This window comes from Hakea prostrata, chromosome 8 (genome assembly GCF_041222555.1).
Source record: "Hakea prostrata isolate BN-2017 chromosome 8, UWA_Hpros_2, whole genome shotgun sequence".
Taxonomy (NCBI): Eukaryota; Viridiplantae; Streptophyta; class Magnoliopsida; order Proteales; family Proteaceae; genus Hakea; species Hakea prostrata.
The window spans coordinates 40,522,577-40,542,056 of record NC_142607.1 but is presented as its reverse complement, the minus strand read 5'-3'; the positions used below and the strand labels follow the sequence as shown (position 1 = coordinate 40,542,056).

The 19,480-nt window shown below is 37.9% G+C and overlaps 1 protein-coding gene across 2 annotated transcripts in view; it reads right to left on the bottom strand.

The window, feature by feature from the left end:
* The window catches only part of LOC149007865 (putative calcium-transporting ATPase 11, plasma membrane-type), a 35,086-nt gene extending 15,820 nt beyond the window's left edge, over positions 1 to 19,266 (bottom strand). The window contains exons 1-5 of one of the 2 annotated variants that reach the window (XM_089164633.1): positions 19,165 to 19,266; positions 18,856 to 19,073; positions 15,880 to 15,934; positions 13,841 to 15,780; positions 13,589 to 13,747 (exon numbers count right to left, since the gene is read on the bottom strand). In XM_089164633.1, the coding sequence (XP_089020759.1) occupies positions 13,589 to 13,747; positions 13,841 to 15,780; positions 15,880 to 15,934; positions 18,856 to 19,073; positions 19,165 to 19,192 (2,400 nt within the window). In that variant the 5' untranslated portion in view covers positions 19,193 to 19,266. The remainder of the gene's footprint in view (positions 1 to 13,588; positions 13,748 to 13,840; positions 15,781 to 15,879; positions 15,935 to 18,855; positions 19,074 to 19,164) is intronic. The other variant, XM_089164634.1, reaches the window with a different exon arrangement.
* Positions 19,267 to 19,480: the final 214 nt, after the last annotated feature.

Genomic DNA, 19,480 nt, shown 5'->3' with positions numbered 1-19,480 from the left:
CAAGTGGATGATAAAGCAAATAGATATATGGCTTGGTTAGAGGCAAGACCAGCTAAGGCATTTAGAGAGAGTCGATTTGAGCCTTTTAGATTCTCTGAATGTGAAACTAAATCCCCCTAAACCATAAATTAAAGAGTCACCTGTGTTAGAGTGGAAACCTCTTCCAGAACATCTTCGGTATGCCTATTTAGGTGAAGCCAAGACACTCCCTATTATCGTTTTAGCAGTGCTAACAGAGAAGCAAGAGGATATGCTACTTAAAGTGCTAAAGAAGTATAGAAGAGCACTAGGATGGACAATATCAGATATCAAGGGAATCAGCCCATCAATATGCATGCATAAAATTCTGCAAGAGGAATGTTGCAACAGGTATATGAGGCAACAAAGGAGTTTCAGTCTGATTATGGAAGGTGCACAAGAAGAAATCATTAAGTGGCCATGGGAATTGGAGCATGCAGTGAATGAAGCCTTATTGGAGAAGAATGATGGAGCATCACCATAAGTATATCATCCTTCAATATGCCTAAAAAGGGAAGTAGTCGGGCTGTCGACTTAAAAACAAGCGTTTGTGGGAGGCAACCCAATTTAATTTTTTTTTTTATTATGTTGTTCATTGTCAAGTAGTTGATTAGTAAAGTTAGCTTTTTATTAGTGGGTAGCCTACAATTTTGTCTTAGTTTTAACTTGATAGTGAAATTGAAATAAGAATGACATGTATTTTGACTTGTAGGGAGTGTGGGGAAAACAAAGAGGATGAGTGAGTGTTTTGCAACTTTGAGCAGCAGAGTAAACTGATGAACAGAATCGCAATGCTATAGAATTAGTGCAGCATCACCATAGCATTTGTCATTATATAGGAAAATTCACTAGGACTACTATAGCAAAGCTATAACAAAGTTTATTTTACAATTATAGGAATGCATTATGTGACCTGTAGAAGTTAAGTGATGCTATAGCCAAGCTGCAACAAAGCTACATCAACATTTGCCCAGGAAAATTCACTAGCACTGCTATAACAAAGTTTGTTTTACAATTACAGGAATGCATTCTGTGATCTGCAGAATTTATGCGATTTTGCAGCAGTGCCACAACATCTAAGCAAAAAGAAAAACAAGAATAGGGGCCACTCAATTCGACCCAACCCGGTTTTCTCTTTAAACAAACCAACCCATCACTCCCAAACCTCTAAACCATCCTTAACCCATTACAACCCCATAATGGCTCAAACCCATTTGAAGCCAAGCACCAACCACAAATCTAGCCACACCATTAACCCTAAACCATCTCATCTTCTTCCTCTGTTCCGCCACAACTCAACAGCATCCAACGGCACCATTGCCCACAAATCTTCACCCTTCTTATCCCTTCCGGCCTACACAACCCAACCCCCAAGCTAATAAACCATCATCTCAACTTCTTTATCATACTCTCCTCGTCTCTGCTGCAACCGAGTTCTTCTCCGGCGTCATTTTTTTTTTGTGGTTGGGATGCTTTAGCTGCGCTATAGCACAACTGCAACAAAATTTCTCATTCTGCAACAACTAAGTGCTCTTACTCTCCCTTTTCAATAGTTATATGTTTTGATTTTTTTTTCCCCACACCTCCTCTCCCCTCCTGGTGACTGCACCGGGGCCACGAGACCTAACGATGAGGAAGATATTTAGGCTTCGCCCATCCTACATGCTATTTCAGGTTAGTCTTTTTTCGATGCTTGGTATATCCATCCTCTCTCTATGTTGCCTTATTTTGGAGCTGTGAGGACACTGCTTTCTTTGAGTTTGGGGTTAGGCTTTGCATGTTGTATGTTATCTTGTCATCTTTCATTTTATGTATGGTCTTAGTTTCTTAGTGTTTTGTTTACTTTATTTGCAGCATATATAGTTTTGTTTACTTATTTGTGAGTAGCATTCTAGAGTCAGTTTTTATTTTATTTTTTATCTTATGGCTTTTCTGTTCTGTTGGTTTTGCTGTTCAATGTTGCAGCAAGGTTTGTAAGTCCGTTAGCCTATTTATTGGCTTAGGTTTTGTTTGTTTTGCTTCTTTGTTGCTGCAACAATGTTAGTTTTGTGTTTCGTGTATATAGTGTGCATTTCTATATATGAGTTTGTGAGTTAAAGAAAAAATAATAATAAATAAAAATAGCTTAGTCAATCTGGGTTGTTATGTGACATGGATGACAGTTAGTTGATAAGAATGTCAATGCCTCTTAATCTACTTTTAGTGGGATGTCTTAGCACATCTTTGCCATAATGATCTGATGTCTTCATTTACTTATATTTATGATGTCCTATTATTGAGCACCAAGTGATGTTTTGAGCCCTGGAGAACCTGGGAAGGTTAGATCAATGTGAGAGTTTAGGATTTCAAAATTGGTTGAATGAGAACCTTGAGACTAACACATTAGGGGTCCCAATTTGGGTGTGTAATTGATAACATGCTTGTAATATGATTTGTTCCAAAAATTCTATACAGTGTATATATTGGCAAAGGTTTGACCTCCCACCTTCTCCACAAAAGAGAGAGAGAGAGAGAGAGAGAGAGAGAGAGAGAGAGAGAGAATGCTCCGTAGCTTTGGGCTGCCTAGTAACTAGGAGTATGACTATGCATATAACCCATGTTTACTTTTGCGTCAAACAAAGGTGCATGTGCACTTTTGTTTGAAGAGAATAATGCTTTGCTGCTTTGGGCTGCCTTAGCAACAAGGAGTACGCATGTAACCCATGTTTACTTTTTTGTCAAACAGTGGCTCAGAATAAGAGCATGCATGAGCACTTTTGTAATTAATCTTGTTGAGTAACCAGGTACCTTCATCAAAAATGTCGGTATTCGCGTAAAAAGGCATAAATGACAAAAATAGTTGGAAAAAAAAAAAAAAGAGGAAGTTCATAAGGATAAAGTTTGGGGGTCAAACACTCAAAATATTGTAAAATAGGTTTTTGGGGTGTAAAAAGGTATGGGTCCTTAATTAGTGGAGAGGCAATCACTTGGTCAATTTATGAAATCAATGAATTAAGCTTGACAACCATAATTCAGCTGGACTACAATAATCAGGGGTGAGATCCTTAACTTTCACACACACACTTAAGGGCATCCTTATGAGTAAATTTATGACATCTAAGTGTTATTGGCAAGAAGTGTTGGAACTAAAAAATTAGAGGACGGCGAATGCGGCTCTCATCTCTCATTGCTGAAGAAGAAGACCACATCTCTCTCTCTCTCTCTCTCTCTCTCTCTCTCTCTCTCTCTCCCTATGTTTCATCTTTATTTTTCTTATGAACTTTGTAATAATGAGTAGCTAGTTCCTTTTCTTTGGGATGTAGATGAACCATGCTTATTTCATTAAGTTGATTGTTCTATATCTTCTAGTTGATTGTGTTTGAGTTTGGCCAAAGATGTTCTATAACTCAGCGAACTAAGCGTGCCAAGCTTCCGCGAAGGACGATAGTCTTGCGAAGATAGGGCATATCTAGGAAGACCATCCCTAATTTACTTTGAAGTGTAGAGTTATATCGATTAGGGAAAAGCATTGGGGATTCGAAATCCCAAAGATCTTCACATATTCACATTTAACGTTTTACATTAGTTAATAGATTTAGTTTAAATTTAGTTTTGTTAAATTCAATCTCAGTAACTTAGCCTTTTAGTTCCCCATAGTTCGACCCCGTACTTTCTGCTTGCTAGATTAGTATAGGATTTTATTTTTGATTGGTTAGCGACACGATCAAATTTTTGATAAGCATGCATTTACCATTATTTATTTGATTTAATTCCCCATACTTATTTAATTAAAGAGAGCTAATTGAGTATTTTTGTGTATTTTTCAGGAATAAGGAGATTTTGGATATTAGAGATAATATGGAGTAAAGTTGGCAAATATATTAGATATTGGTGGATTTTAAATCATGGCATTCAATCTTGCTGCTCAAGAAATCATGAAAAGTGAGATCTTAGCCAAATTGGAAATAGGTGGAGGTCTAAGGAACAAAATTGGTAATAAATCTGAAAATCGGGTAAACAGACCTACCTTCAGTATTTTGGGCATATCTCTCTCGTATGAGCTTGGATTTCGATGATTCAAGATGCTATGGAACGATATTGAAAATATCTACAACTTTCCAGTTTTGAGTTTTTCCAAATTCCGAAAAAATAAAGGTCAAATCGACGGGTAAAGAGGGGGGATTCATTGTGTGCGGGAGACATAAAAGAGAAGCCAGCCACAGAGAAGAAAGGAGGACGGCGAATGCGGCTCTGATCTCTCTCATTGCTGAAGAAGAAGACCACATCTCTCTCTCTCTCTCTCCCTATGTTTCATCTTTATTTTTCTTATGAACTTTGTGATAATGAGTAGCTAGTTCCTTTTCTTTGGGATGTAGATGAACCATGCTTATTTCATTAATTTGATTGTTCTATCTCTTCTAGTTGATTGTGTTTGAGTTTGGCCAAAGATGTTCTATAGCTCAGCGAACTAAGCGTGCCAAGCTTCCGCGAAGGACGATAGTCTTGCGAAGATAGGGCATATCTAGGAAAACCATCCTTAATTTACTTTAAAGTGTAGAGTATATCGGTTAGGGAAAAGCATTGGGGATTCGAAATCCCAAAGATCTTCACATATTCATAGTTAACGTTTTTGCATTAATTAATAGATTTAGTTTAAATTTAGTTTTGTTGAATTCAATCTTAATGACTTAGCCTTTCAGTTCCCCATAGTTCGACCCTGTACTTTCTGCTTGCTAGATTAGTATAGGATTTTATTTTTGATTGGTTAGCGACACGATCAATCTTTGCCATAATGATCTGATGTCTTCATTTACTTATATTTATGATGTCCTATTATTGAGCACCAAGTGATGTTTTGAGCCCTGGAGAACCTGGGAAGGTTAGATCAATGTGAGAGTTTAGGATTTCAAAATTGGTTGAATGAGAACCTTGAGACTAACACATTAGGGGTCCCAATTTGGGTGTGTAATTGATAACATGCTTGTAATATGATTTGTTCCAAAAATTCTATACAGTGTATATATTGGCAAAGGTTTGACCTCCCACCTTCTCCACAAAAAAGAGAGAGAGAGAGAGAGAAAATGCTCCGTAGCTTTGGGCTGCCTAGTAACTAGGAGTATGACTATGCATGTAACCCATGTTTACTTTTGCGTCAAACAGTGCATGCATGTGCACTTTTGTTTGAAGAGAATAATGTTTTGCTGCTTTGGGCTGCCTTAGCAACAAGGAGTACGCATGTAACCCATGTTTACTTTTTTGTCAAACAGTGGCTCAGAATAAGAGCATGCATGAGCACTTTTGTAATTAATCTTGTTGAGTAACCAGGTACCTTCATCAAAAATGTCGGTATTCGCGTAAAAAGGCATAAATGACAAAAATAGTTGGAAAAAAAAAAAAAGAGGAAGTTCATAAGGATAAAGTTTGGGGGTCAAACACTCAAAATATTGTAAAATAGGTTTTTGGGGTGTAAAAAGGTATGGGTCCCTAATTAGTGGAGAGGCAATCACTTGGTCAATTTATGAAATCAATGAACTAAGCTTGACGACCATAATTCAGCTGGACTACAATAATCAGGGGTGAGATCCTTAACTTTCACACACACACTTAAGGGCATCCTTATGAGTAAATTTATGACATCTAAGTGTTATTGGCAAGAAGTGTTGGAACTAAAAAATTAGAGAAAGATTTAGAGGCAACTTCTATCTAACTTTTGTCCTATTGTATGACTAAGCTAGGTTGTTATCGTTTCTTTTCTTTTGGTCTCTTGGTATTATCCTTTGCATTTTAGTTTTGTGTTTTTCCTTTTATCGCTCGAGGTCGAGCAATATCTTAAGTTTGGGGGTGTGATAACTCTATGAAATAGAGTTAATTCTAGTGATTTTATATTTGAGATAGCTTGATTTAAAAGCGATTTCTCTTTGTTTTAGTGTTAGTACTCAATAAATTGTAGTTTAGTGAATCTTAAAGTTTTAAATCTTGTAAAGGTTTTTTATGTCATTTATGCATAAATTTTCCTTGAATTAATGGATGGAATTGATCAATCCTCTTTTTCTTGGCATTGTAAGAAAAGAACTATAATGGATGAAGAAATGACATGAGGCATAGAAAAGGAACAAAGAACAAGTCTTCTCAGTTTGTTGTAGAGATGTTGCAGCATTGCGGTAGCATGATTTTTTTCCTAGATTGGACTCACGTGGCATTATCTAGTGAAATCACTAAAAAGGGTTAACTGATTAGATATTCCTCTTGTCACTACATGAAGGATCTTAGCCGTTAATCTCAAAAGAGAAGGATTTAATCCTACAATCCACTTTTACCCTATCACTTTGGGAAACTTTGGGGGGAAATAAAAAGGCAGAAGAGCCACCAAAAGGAAGAGAACATGTTGGTTGAGTTCCACTAGGAGTTCAACTTTATTAGAGTTTGTTCATGTAAATTGGTTAAAAGATAGCCCGTTCACTGCCTACCTCACTGTGAGTAGCTTATGCCCTCGAAACCAATGTTCTATGTCTCCATGCCAGTTTCCCTGGTAAACAAAGAAGCCCATTTCGCCCTATGTAATAGTGTTCTTTCCACTTTATTATAGATAGAGGGCTTGAGATCACACTGATCTATTAAGCCATTCTACCAAAATTGAGTTTCTTAACATGGTATCAGAGCCTAAGTTCGATTAGGGAAGAGAGAAAAAAAATCTCGCTCTCGCTGATGAAGACCTACCTCCACCGCCGCTGCTATTGTTACGTCACCAAAACCAACCACTGCAACCTCATTTTCTTCTTTTGTTTTTTTCTTTCTTCTTCTGAAACGCATTGCAGAAACCATCGCCAACAATGATTGTAGTCATCGCTGAAACCTATCGCCCACAATTGAACCCATCTCTGCCCTTCTCTTCCTTCTGTCGTCTTCTTTTGTTTCTTTTTTTTTTTTTTTTTCTTCTTCTTCTGAAACGCATCGCAGAAGCCCTCGCCATTTACAAACGCTAAGATCTCCACCCACTGCTTCTTCGACTCTAGCACTGTTCTTGGAGATTCATTTGTAGATCAGGGAGATTTTGTGGTGATTCTTCACTTGTTTTCTAGGTAACCTTCAATGTTCTTGGCTTCTTGCTTAATTTCCACGCTGCAATGCTCCTGATTTTTTTTCTCTTCTTCTGAAACGAGAGCTCTTAACACCTATTCAACCCTTAAATTAACATGGACTAGACCAACCCAACCTTAACTGAACCATATTTTGGTCTTTTCCCTCCTAACCGGTGGTTTTATTAGCCCAAAAAAAGAAAGGAAAAATGCTGATGTTTCATGGGCCTCATTTGTAAATTTGCATAGTTTTAGTGACCTATTTTTGAATTTAAATATTTTAGGAACCTATTTGCGAATCACATTTTTCAGGGGCTTATTTGTAATTTCCTATAAAAAATATAAAACAAAAAACATAAAAGAACATGGTGTTCCTTATATGCACCTTTTGAATCCTATCATTAGTTTGGGTGGCTTGGCTATTGAATTTTGTGACGTTTTAGTTATTTTGAAAGGGTGAAGATTGAAAAACTATAGACAAGTTTTTAAACATGGCAACTACCAGTGGTATTACTGCTCCCACTAGCTCCGAGCATTACCCCACTCTTCATCCTCTTTTGGTAAGATTTGATGGAACAAATTATTTGATATGGTCTCGATCTGCTTACCTAACTATTGCTGGTAGAGGACTTGTTGGACATATTACGGGCGCCACTATCAAACCTACCACCACAGGTGTTTCACAAGATAAATGGATCTCAAATGACTCTCTAAGTATGTCATTCCTTTTGAATTCCATAAATCCAAATATTTCCCATGGATACCTATTACTGGATACTACAGCCCAAATCTGGAAGGCTACTCCTGAAACATATGGACAGTTGGGGAATGATGCACAAGTTTATGAGCTACGAAAGAAGCTTCATAAGACTACCCAAAAGGAACTGACTGTGGCCCAATATTATGCTGAGTTGCGATCTCTTTGGCAAGAGTTGGATCATTATGGGGATTATCACCCCACTTATCCAGATGATGTGGCTACTTATAGGAAGCACGTTGATAAGATTCGGTATATGACTTTTTGGCAAGTTTGAATGTGGAGTACGATCAAATCAGAGTGCAAGTCTTAAGTCGTTCTCCTTTTCCTACACTAGAACAGTCTCATGCCCTAGTTCAGTGTTAGGAAAGCTATCGATTAGCCATGCTTCATGTTCATATTGTGGAGAAACCAGCCTTATAGACTATTAGCACTAAATCTTATTCGACTAAGGAGATTGTCAAGTGTGAGCACTGTCACAAACCTTATCATACCAAGGCCAATTGTTGGAAGCTCTATGGGAAACCCGCTGATTTTGAATAAAGGGGAAAACCGAAAGCTAATCTTTCTGAGACGGTTTCCCCAACACCCTTTGCAGACATTGGTTTTTCACAGGAGTTAACTACTCTACGACGTATTCTGTAGTCTTCTACTGCGGGTACAACCTCTACTACTGCTTCCTCCACTACCCATACCAACTCATGCCTTGCTACTTCAAGTAAAACTTTTACAGGCTTCCATGTTTCTTAAATTTCTGCTCCCTAGATCATTGATACAGGAGCCACAGATCATATGACAGGTTCATCTCTTTTTCTTACATTATGCTCCAACTTCTGAAAAAGATAAAGTTCAAATTGTTGATGGCTTATATTCTTCCATTGCTGGAAAAGGGACCGTTCAGCATTCTCCATCCCTTTCTTTGTCTAAAGTTTTACACGTTCCCTCTTTCTCTACTAACTTGCTCCCTATTAGTAGTCTTACACATGACTTGAATTGTAAAGTGACATTTTCCCATCTTACTGTGTTTTCCAAGATCTGGTAACTGGGAAGGAGATTGGACGTGGTAAACTAAACAATAGACTTTATCTGTTGGAGCTGATTGAGAGATCTACTTCTGCTCTGACTACATCTTCCAATCAGGTCCATTCGGTAATATCAGACCTTCATCAGTGGCACTGTAGGCTAGGTCACCCCCTCTAGGAACTCTTAAGAACATATTTCCTGATTTAGTTTCTTCTCGTAAAAAAGATGAATTTGTTTTGTGAAGCCTGCATTTTTGCGAAGCAGACTCGTTCTAGTTATTTACCTTCTCTTCATAATAGAAAATTTATTCCTTTTTGACTAATTCATACTGATGTGTGGGGCCCTTGCCAACGTGTGTCTATCATTAACCATAGGTACTTTGTTACTTTTATTGATTGTCACTCTCGTTCTACATGGATTTATTTTATAAAAATAAAAAACGAATAATTTTTTTGGATGTTTTTGTGATTTTCATAATATGATTAAAACTCAATTCAATGTCATTATGAAGATCCTTCGCAGAACAATGACACATAGTATATTGATGGTGAATTTCAGAGATATTTCTCTGACTTGGCATCATATGCTAGACCAATTGTGTTGATACACCTATCCAAAATGGGGTTGCCGAAAGGAAGAATCTGCATCTCTTAGAGATAGCTCGTTCACTTATGATTGCTATGAATGTCCCTGACCAATACTGGAGTGATGCTATACACACTGCCTATTACCTTATGAATAGGATGCCCAGTAGGATACTTGGTTTTATATGTCCTAAATGAATGTCCCTGACCAATACTGGAGTGATGCTATACACACTCCTTATTACCTTATGAATAGGATGCCCAGTAGGATACTTGGTTTTATATGTCCTAATGTGCTTCTCCAGGGATCCTCTTCTTTTGTTATTCCCTCAAAGGTTTTTGGATGTGTATGTTATGCCAGAATCACAGCCTATCAAAGTAAGCTGGCTCCCTGCGACTTACGTTGCATTTTTCTAGAGTATTCTGCTACTCAGAAAGAGCACAAATATTATAATCCTCCTTCCAAGAAAACCATTGTCTCCATGGATGTAATTTTTAATGAGTCTTGCCTTACTATACGCCTCTCTAAGGGAATAATCTTAGAGGAGAGGTGCTCTTTCCAACTCTAGACCTTTCTATTACACCACCACAACACAACTTCTGAGTTCAAGAAATGTTTCCTAACCAGGGGGAGACTTCGGCCAGTATACCTCAGGACTCTAATTCTCCCCCTCTGTTTTCCAGAACCATGTGAAGAACCTAGTCAGGGGGAGACCACTCCTATGAGGCACACTATTGAGGTCTTTCAAAACAAGATTGACCAAAATAAGGAGGTGCAGACTTATCAGAGGAAGAATTACAACCGACCAAAGCAGGTGGAGAAAGGTGACACGTTACCACTTCAATCTCCTGCTCCAGAATCAGATTCTATTGTTCCCCTTAAAGTATATGCTTCTAATCTTCCTATTGCTGTTAAAAAATGAGTTAGATCTTGTACTAAGCATTCCATAGCTAAATATGTTTCTTATAACTCTTTGTCTGACTTTTATCGTACTTTTATATCCTCTTTATCATCTATATATGTTCCTAAAAGTTGGCAGGAAGCCTATGCTAATAAGAGATGGAACACAGCTATAGTAGAGGAAATGTAGGCAATGAAGAAAAATGATACTTGGGAGCTGGTTACACTTCCTCCAGGAAAAAACCTTGTGGGCTGCAAACGAGTGTTTGTGGTTAAACAAAATATGGATGGATCAGTCAACAGGTTGAAGGCTAGACTAGTTGCAAAGGGGTTTACCCAAACCTATGGGACTGATTATCAGGAGACTTTTGCCCCTGTTGCAAAACTTAACACTGTCAAAGTTCTGTCGTCTGTAGCTGTGAACAAAGACTGGAACTTGAACCAACTAGACGTAAAGAATGACTTCTTACATGGGGAGTTAGAGGAAGAAGTCTATATGAAATCATATGGTTTCTCTTATGATAATACTGCAAGGAAAGTTTTTCGGTTGAAGAGATCAATTTATGGGTTAAAACAGTCTCCTAGATGCTAGTTTGGACGCCTCTTGAAGGCAATAACTTCTATTAGGTACAAGCAAAGCAATGTTGATCACACTATTTGTCAAGAATTCAGGTACTAACATCACACTTCTCATTGTTTATGTGGACGATATTGTCATCACAAGGAATGATGGTGAAAAAATTCAAAGTTTGAAGGACTTTCTTGGCAAAGAGTTTACGATTAAAGATATAGGGAAGTTACAGTACTTCTTAGGGATTGAGGTGGCTTGATCAAAGAAGGGTATATTCCTATCCCAAAGAAAGTATGCCCTAGATTTATTATCAGAAGTGGGAATGTTGGGGTGTAAAGCAATTGATACCCTTATTGAAGCTAGAGCTAGACTCAAGGAAAAAGAGGGAGAACCAGTGGACAAACGAAGATACCAAAGGCTGGTACGGAAGTTTATTTACTTGTCCCACACCAGGCCAGATATCGCTTATGCCGTGGGGATAGTGAGTCAATTCATGCATAATCCATATTTAGCTCATATGAAGGTTGTCACCAAGAATCTGCAGTATTTGAAGGGAACTCCTGGAAAATGAATACTTTTGTCATCCACTAATAATCTAAGAGTATAAGCATACCTTGATGCAGACTAGGTTGGATCTCCTGACAGGAAATCAATTTCAAGTTATTGTACCTTTGTTGGAGGTAATCTAGTTATTTGGAAAAGTAAGAAACACAATGTGGTAGCTTTATCCAGTACCGAAGTTGAATATAGAGCTATAGGTCATGGAGTTTGTGAGCTACTATGGTTGAAAGGCTTGCTAGAAGATATTGGAGTCCAAGTTCCAAACTCTATGATGTTATATTGTGACAACAAGGCTGCTTTAGTATTGTAAAATTCCTGTGCAACATGATCGTAGTAAGCACATTGAAATTGACAGGTTTTTTATCAAAGGAAAGCTGGAACAAGGGCTCATCTGCATGCCTTTTATGAGGTCTGGAGACCAAGTGGCAAATGTTTTCACTAAGGGTTTGAAGGAAGGAGATTTCCTTCTTATTGTAGCCAAGTTGGGCATGACTAATATCTATGCCTCAACTTGAGGGGGAGTGTTGGTTGAGTTCTACTAGAAGTTCAATTTTATTAGAGTTTTTTTATTCATTAAATTAATATTTCTTATTACCCAAGTAAGGATATTTATGTAATAGTGTTCTTTCTACTTTATTATAAATAGAGGGTTTGAGATCACATTGATCTATTAAATCATTCTACAAAAATTGTGTTTCTCAAGAATCAGATATGGAGGAGAGAAAATTCGTGCAAGAGGAAGAGCCGCTAGAGATAGGAAGCTGAAGCATTGTGGAAACATTCTCCTAGTTCTCTATTTGGTTTTATATTTCCTACTTTATATTCTAATTGAATTATTTTAATGGCTGCACTTATTTCTCTGTATTTGAACTTAAATATGAGCTAATTTCTTATTTTGTTAGGATGATAAGAGTACCTGAACCTGTGATTTGAGCTATGATTATTCAGTTTGTTGTAGCTCTACTATAGCACAATTTATTATCAATGTATTCAGCATGCATGTTTTTGAGTAATTTCATTTATTGATTGACCAGCCCTGAGTGAATGTTGTGGTTTTAGTTAATTGGAAAATTAATTGGAGCTAAATTAATGTTGAATAACGTGAGTTAGCTTGATCCTTATATGGAATAGCTAATTAGTGGGTCGGGTAGGGATACTCACCTGACACACATAACCACTATTAGAACTTAAGCGTAATTCGCATCCTCAGTTCAATTCTCCATAGGAATATGATGGTCTTGAATTAGGATGTTAATGCATATGTGGATTGGAAGATATCCGTGTGCAATTTTGTTCTAGGTTCTTTGATATGCCTTATGCTGCAGCTTTGCTATAGCATTCACAGCCCAAATTCAGGGGAGGAGAAATTGATTCCCAACATTCATATCACTTATTATACTTCTTTCTATTGCGTGCTCCCCAATTTAGGAACTTTTGTTTAATTCACCCGTCCTTCATTTAATTAGTTCATTAATCACAAAGTAATTTTGTCAATATTGTTTAAATTAGTCTTCCTTTTACATTAAGATTTAAAGATAAAATTCTCCGTGGGATCAATACTCTACTTACTATTTGCTACTTGATTGCGACACGTGCACTTACGTAGCATATTTAGACACAAGCAAACACCAACTAAATGGGGCTGGCTGCATGGACTCTTGCCTTCCAAACTTTGCTTAAGACCATACTAGATACAAGGCCTAAGCTATGCATATCATTTCTCACACTTCTCATAAGGTTACCTTAGGTCTACCACTAGTTCTTCTTATTCCTTCAGGCTGAATTAAATTGCTTGTCCACACGGGTATTTACGACCTCCATTGAACGTAGTCGTGCCCCCTCAATTGACTTTCTCGTAGCATAGCATGCATCGCTCAATAGAATAAGAATAATGAAGATTCAGGAATTTGAAGAATAATAATGTTCAAGATAAGAATGGTAAGAGGCATGCCCTTCTATTCTTGGTATCTGCCACAGCCAACTAATTTAAACAGAAAGAGAACGAAGGAAAATATAAACTCTAAACAAAATAGAGGAACAATTTGTGACAAAGGAGTTGTCTTTTGACTAATAAGCTGAGAACTAATTTAACCTACAAATGGCCAGAAAAAAACATACCTCAGTTCCTGCTATACCCATAGCAAGTCCAATGTCTGACTCATGCAAAGCTGGAGCATCATTGGTACCATCACCTGTTACGGCAACTACTTCTCCAAACGTACTCCGTAATTTGGTGACTAAGGTGTGCTTGTCCAAAGGCAATGATCGAGCCATTACCTGCATGAATAGTCTTAGCATCATAGTAATTTGATTACTCCACAAGCATTGTTCAAGACTAAATTACATAATGCAAAGGAAGTAGAGAGAGACCTGGATTCTTGGTATTAACTTCTTCATCTCCTCTGGACTTTTATTACGGAAGTCTGGTCCTTCTATAGCCAAGCCATCATCTGTCAATATTCCACATTCTTTTGCAATAGCTTTTGCTGTATTGATGTTGTCACCTGTGACCATCCGCACTTTTATCCCAGCAGCTAAACAAGTTTGTACTGCCTCCCTGACACCAGGGCGGACGGGATCCTTGATTCCAACAACCAATATTAGTGTATAGCCATCAGCAGGCAAGCTGTCTCCATTGAAATTCTCATCCATATCCTTGTAAGCCAAACAAAGGGTTCTCAATGCTTCACAGGCAAACCCATTTATGATGTCCATAACACTTCCAATACGTTCCTCTGAAAGGGGCACAGTTTCTCCTTTGTCATCAACAATCTTGTCACACGTAGCTAAAATGATTTCAGATGCACCTTTGCAGAACACACGGAATCCACCAGTCGAAAGGGCCACAAGCACAGACATCTTCTTCTTCACTGAATTGAAAGGTTCAACCTTTACAATCTCAGACTCTGCACGTTGGGCATTGAGATCACCACCCATGTGCAGGCCAAATTCCAACAATGCTGATTCTGTTGGAGTTCCTAGAATGTTAGTCTTTCCATCTTTTCCTCTAACCACTTCTGAACTTGTATTCAGGAATATAGCCTGCATAAGAATTTGCACAACCCTCTCAGAAAGAGCTGATTTAAAACCTTCTAGACTGTCATTACCTTTTATCACTTCAGTTTTGTTACAGATCCATATCTTGTCAACCACCATATGATTGGTTGTCAGGGTCCCTGTTTTATCTGTACAGATACAACTAGCAGAACCCATTGTCTCACATGCAGATAGATGTCTCACAAGTGCCCTATCATTCATTAATTTTTTCATCGCGAAGGCAAGGCTCAGAGTAACAGCTAAAGGTAGGCCTTCTGGGACTGCAACAACAATTATCGTTACTGCAATAGCAAAAAAATCCAGAAGCTTTAACGCATCACTTGAAGACCATTTTGTCAAAGCATTGTTCAGTGCCTTCTCCACTAGAAATCTTACAGTCAACACCAAAAATGTCAGAACAGCAAAAGCCAAACCAATCTTCCCAATAATAGTAGCAACACCATTCAGTTTCACCTGTAATGGTGTCTCATCTTCACCACCCTCACTCAAAGTCTCCATCAACCTTCCCCATTCAGTCCTCATACCAACAGATGTCACGAGCATCTTACCAGACCCATCTTGCACTTTGGTTCCAGATAGAAGACAAGGTTTTTCAGAGTTTATATGCATGGGCTCAGTTTCACCAGACAGACTTGACTCATCAATCTCCAAACTGTAACCTGATATGAAAATTCCATCTGCCGGAACTTGGTCACCTATGGATAGATGAACAATGTCGCCAACCACCAAATCATAAATAGAGACCTTCTCTCTAGACCCATCTCTGGTGACCTGAACTTCAATCTTTTTCTTCTCCTTATCCAAATCCCTGAATTGCAATGACTGCCTGTAATCACTGATTGCCGTAACCATGACTACTAAGAAAATACTTATTAATATTCCCAGTCCATCATACATACCCTTTGGAAACCCTTCAGTGGCAAGGCCAACACCAACAGAGACCACAGCACAAACCATAAGGATTATTAGAGTCAAGTCCTGAAGTGCATCCCACACAAACGTCCAGAAACTTCTAGGAGGCTTCTCAACATATCTGTTGTAGCCATATGTCTTTTGCCTGAGAGGTAGCTCACTGGAACTAACACCTCTATCAAAGGAGACAGAGATCTTTTTTGCAATACCATCAACACCTCCATGCAGCTTCAAGCGCTTAGAATCGCGATTTTGAACTATGGAAGCAAGTTCATCCGCTTCAATACCATAACCAGCTTTCCTAGTCTCCTCCGAAGGCAAGTACGTCACTTGATTACCAGCTGTGTAAGGATGAGAAAATAGACTTCTTAAGCAAACACATGTTAGGATTAAAACGATGAAAGAAGTCTTAATGGGATTAGATTTGATGGAGGCCATACCATCAATGAATTGCAAAGCAGCTTTCTGAACATAAAGAGCAACTCTTATTTTTTCCTGCAATGAATAAGAGAATAATTAGTGGTATTTAAACCTTCCAAATCACTCTATTTTGCACGAGAAGTATACCACTAACAATCAGTGCTGCAGAGAACTTGTGAAAGATATTAATTTAAATATATAACTAACTTCATCAGATTAAACATGAAAATGATGTTCCTAAAAGTGGAAACCCAATGTTTGATGTCCAGTGCTCTCTGTTTGGGTATGTTTCCACCACTGAACCGGTCAGCCTGATATTGTCACTCTACAAACTAGGAAAGCAAGATATCCCAAAGACATGTCAATTTGTTTTAAGCCTAAGGCGTACTAGATATAATTATATCTTTTTCATACCTATACTTCAATCCTAAGACATGTCTTGTTTGGTAGGACAGGTTTCCCATCCATATGTGTCATTTTTATTATTATTTCATTTATGTTGGAAAATCAGGTTTCCTGACTCCACTTGTTTTTTAGAAAAAACACTGGTAACTTGGTGTTGTTAAACACAGTTATACCTATACTTCAATCCTGACAGTCTTGTTTGGTAAGACAGGTTTCCCATCCATATGTGTCATTTTTACTATTATTTTATTTATGTTGGAAAATCAGGTTTCCTGACTCCACTTGTTTTTTAGAAAAAACACTGGTAACTTGGTGTTGTTAAACACAGTCAACCCAAATTATGTCTTTTAGAATTATATACAATAAATATGTATACATAAGTAGAAACTTAGAAAATACAGGAAAACACTATGGCTGCGTTTGTTTGCAAAGGTGGGATGGGAAAAAAGGGGTGGGAAAAAAAACGTGGGTCCCAGGTGTAGTGGGGTGAGGGAGAAGGAAAGTAAAGGAAAGGGTTTGTGGAAAAGTGATAGTGGTGGGTCCCACTTTTTACTTTTGCAATCTTTCCCACAAAATCCCACCAAATTTGTAGGGTTTTAAAATGGCTTGGGGTGGGAAAGTTGGGTTGCCACATCACTAGACATGTCTCTCACTTTCCAACCCCAAGCAACCAAACAATTTACAATTTTGAGATTTAAGGGAAAAGTAAGAAATCTATACTTTTTTCAAGAATTTTTCCACCCCACCTTTATTCCAGCAAACAAACGCAGCCTAAGGAAAACTAAAAGGCAAAAAATATCGAGGGATCATATAATACGTATCAAGTTTGTAACGTTGAGCAAGAGAAGAGAGTTGGGAGTGTCTTACTACTTTAGGATGATTAATGACCCAGTTACATCATTTTTCACCTAACCTAGTCTGCACAACTCTTGACGAACCAAAGTCAGAACCTGATTTTCCAACCATTTGATTCAATTTATAGTTTCTTTGAATTTTTTAAAAATATATATTTAATATTCCCCCCCCCCCATAGTGCAGCCAATAGACTCAGGATAAATTCGACCAATACGTGATAATTCCACCAATCAGTATTAATGCAGAGTTACAAGCTTACAACCATTAATGTAGGGAGTATAAATTGCTCAAGTTTATACAAACATGATATAAGTGGATGGTATTGATATAGTATCAAATCAGTATTGATGAGATCTTTTTTCTTTTTTGGCCAATCATCAATTTAGTCACAAGAATCAAAGGCCTTTCGGCTCAGTAGAGGAAAAGGTGTGGAAGGACAGAGGCTCAAACCTGAGACCTCCATGGTCCAATTACCTCTATATAGGAGGTTGCCACCACCATGCCTAAAAGACATCCACATATTGATGAGATCAACAAATATTGGACAGAGTTGCCTTTGGTTTCCCCTAAGATGTAGATTTATTTCACTTCTCACCCGTGGTCTATATCCCCCAACTTGTATGACATCAGCTTGGTATTGTATTAATAAGGTATAAGCATATATTGACGACTAGATACAGATAATTAAAAGCCACCTTCTAAAAGATAATTATGCCATGTAACAACAAAAGCTGGCTTAACAGCGAAGTAAAATTTTTTAATGAAAATATCATAGGCTGGTAGCTCAATCGTGAGGACCAGAGTGCATGAATTTCAACTTCAAAGAGAAACTGACATCACAGGCAACCCACTTACTATATCCTTACGAAAAGGAACCCCACCCCAATCGTTATCTTTTATTCTTTATTTTGTACCATGTTCTCTAGGAAACTTCGTTGAAGTTTCCCAGTCCCTGGAAGTTTCCCCTCCCCCTCCCTCTCCCTTATTTAATTAATTAGCCCTTCCTTTTCAACAATGTCATTCACGCAATAGCGGTCAACTGCGCACTCCACAAGAAAAATAATCAAGTTCATATTAATCAGACCTAAAATGGATGGAAACAGGACTACACTCCTGAGTACACGACTATATAATAATATTCCCGGCACCCGTTGCTTCTAGATCATCATACTCGAGGAAATAGGGCTTCAGGTCACTACATCCCATTCTATAATACGAATTAGAAAGTACAAACTTTAATCTGCTGGTTTCAATGTTTTTTTCACGTTTCTGTGATCATTCATTTTCTCGGTGTACTATATCGCGAGATGTAGCTCTAAAAATAGACTTAGCAGATGAGGTCCATGAGGACATCGTCAAAACCACCGCCTCACGGCAGCGTCACCTCATACCTCACGCCATCCAATCTTTACCGATTGATTGCGATCCAAACTGAAACCGCGTCGAAGACGCGTAGAGTAGATAACAGAGAGTGACCAAAAGGAAAACATAGATTATAGATACCAACCGATTTCATTAATTTATGAGGACTTAACGCTTGAAATTGTAAAATATCTTGTAAAATATCTTTATTAATGTCAAAATAAACAAATCAACAAATCTTCTAGCTCTTAGTTTCGTCGCTCGAGTAAGATTAACAATGCTTACAGCAATGGAGTCCTCTGCATTGTGATTTATGATTTCAAACCTCTACAAACACCAAAAAAGAAAAGCTAGCTGTAACGAAAGCATCATACCTGGATACCGAGCTTCTTCTTTGCGGCTTCATCTCGCTTATCGAGATCTGCTGTATGACGAAATCTCCTCCGACGATTCTTAACAACAGAAACTGCAGATCTCCATTTTCTTAAAGCTTCTTGTGAAGGATGCTTCGGTTGAATTTCGAATTTCTCTCTCAAAATCTTCTCCATTCCAAAAATCGGAAGAGCAGAGAAGCTATCTTTCCTCTCTGTAACTTCACAAAAATTTCAAGAGAAACAAAAAATCAAGAAAAGAAAGAAACTAATAGAATTGCTATGAACATGTCAGGGGGTTTGATTGATTACCTGAGGAAGAACTTGAAGAAGATTCCATAACGTTAAACCTTCAAGCTCGGCAGCCAGTGCGGAAGACAACGCATGAGCCGGCGGGAAAATCTGATTGTAAGAAGAAGGGGTTCACAGTTTATAGCATTAGACCATTTAAATGGTACAGTTACTTTTTCTATCAAATTATGGAATTTAATATTATTTCCGATGACAATTATAGAAATGTATTTACACTTACGTGAAAAAACCAAACTACACGATTTGCCAGGCATAGGAACATACCCTTTGTGACCGGAAAAAAACGAACCTTTTTTGAAAAAGAAAAATATATATT